The sequence below is a fragment of the Cariama cristata genome, unplaced genomic scaffold, assembly GCF_000690535.1.
Source record: "Cariama cristata isolate BGI_N322 unplaced genomic scaffold, ASM69053v1 scaffold24676, whole genome shotgun sequence".
Classification (NCBI taxonomy): domain Eukaryota; kingdom Metazoa; phylum Chordata; class Aves; order Cariamiformes; family Cariamidae; genus Cariama; species Cariama cristata.
In genome coordinates, this window is record NW_009624138.1 from 1 (window position 1) to 267 (window position 267).

General features: G+C 59.6%; 1 protein-coding gene across 1 annotated transcript in view; it reads right to left on the reverse strand.

The window, feature by feature from the left end:
* Nucleotides 1-8: 8 nt before the first annotated feature.
* LOC104163918 (homeobox protein Hox-A10-like) overlaps nt 9-267 on the reverse strand; it is a gene marked incomplete at its 3' end in the record, with an annotated part of 441 nt that continues 182 nt past the window's right edge. Inside the window, exon 2 of the mRNA XM_009703069.1 lies at nt 9-257. Coding sequence (XP_009701371.1) covers nt 9-257 — 249 coding nt within the window. The remainder of the gene's footprint in view (nt 258-267) is intronic.

The following is a 267-nucleotide window of genomic DNA, read 5'->3' on the forward strand; positions in this document are numbered from 1 at the left end:
CCCTTGGGGCATTTCTCAGAGTCATAGAGGCAGTAGGAGCTCTCCTCCTTAATGCTGGGAGCGAAGGAGCACGAGGTGGCCTGCTGGCTCTCCGGCTCTTCCATGCGACAGGACCGGGGGGGGTCTAGCCACACTTCCATCCCTGACACGTAGGGGTGCGAGCTGGGGACCATGCTTTGAGAAGTACCTTCATTGCGTTTGCTCAAAACGGGGAAAAGTCCGCAGCTTTGCAGCCCGTAGGACAGATCGGACGCTTGTGGCAGGGGG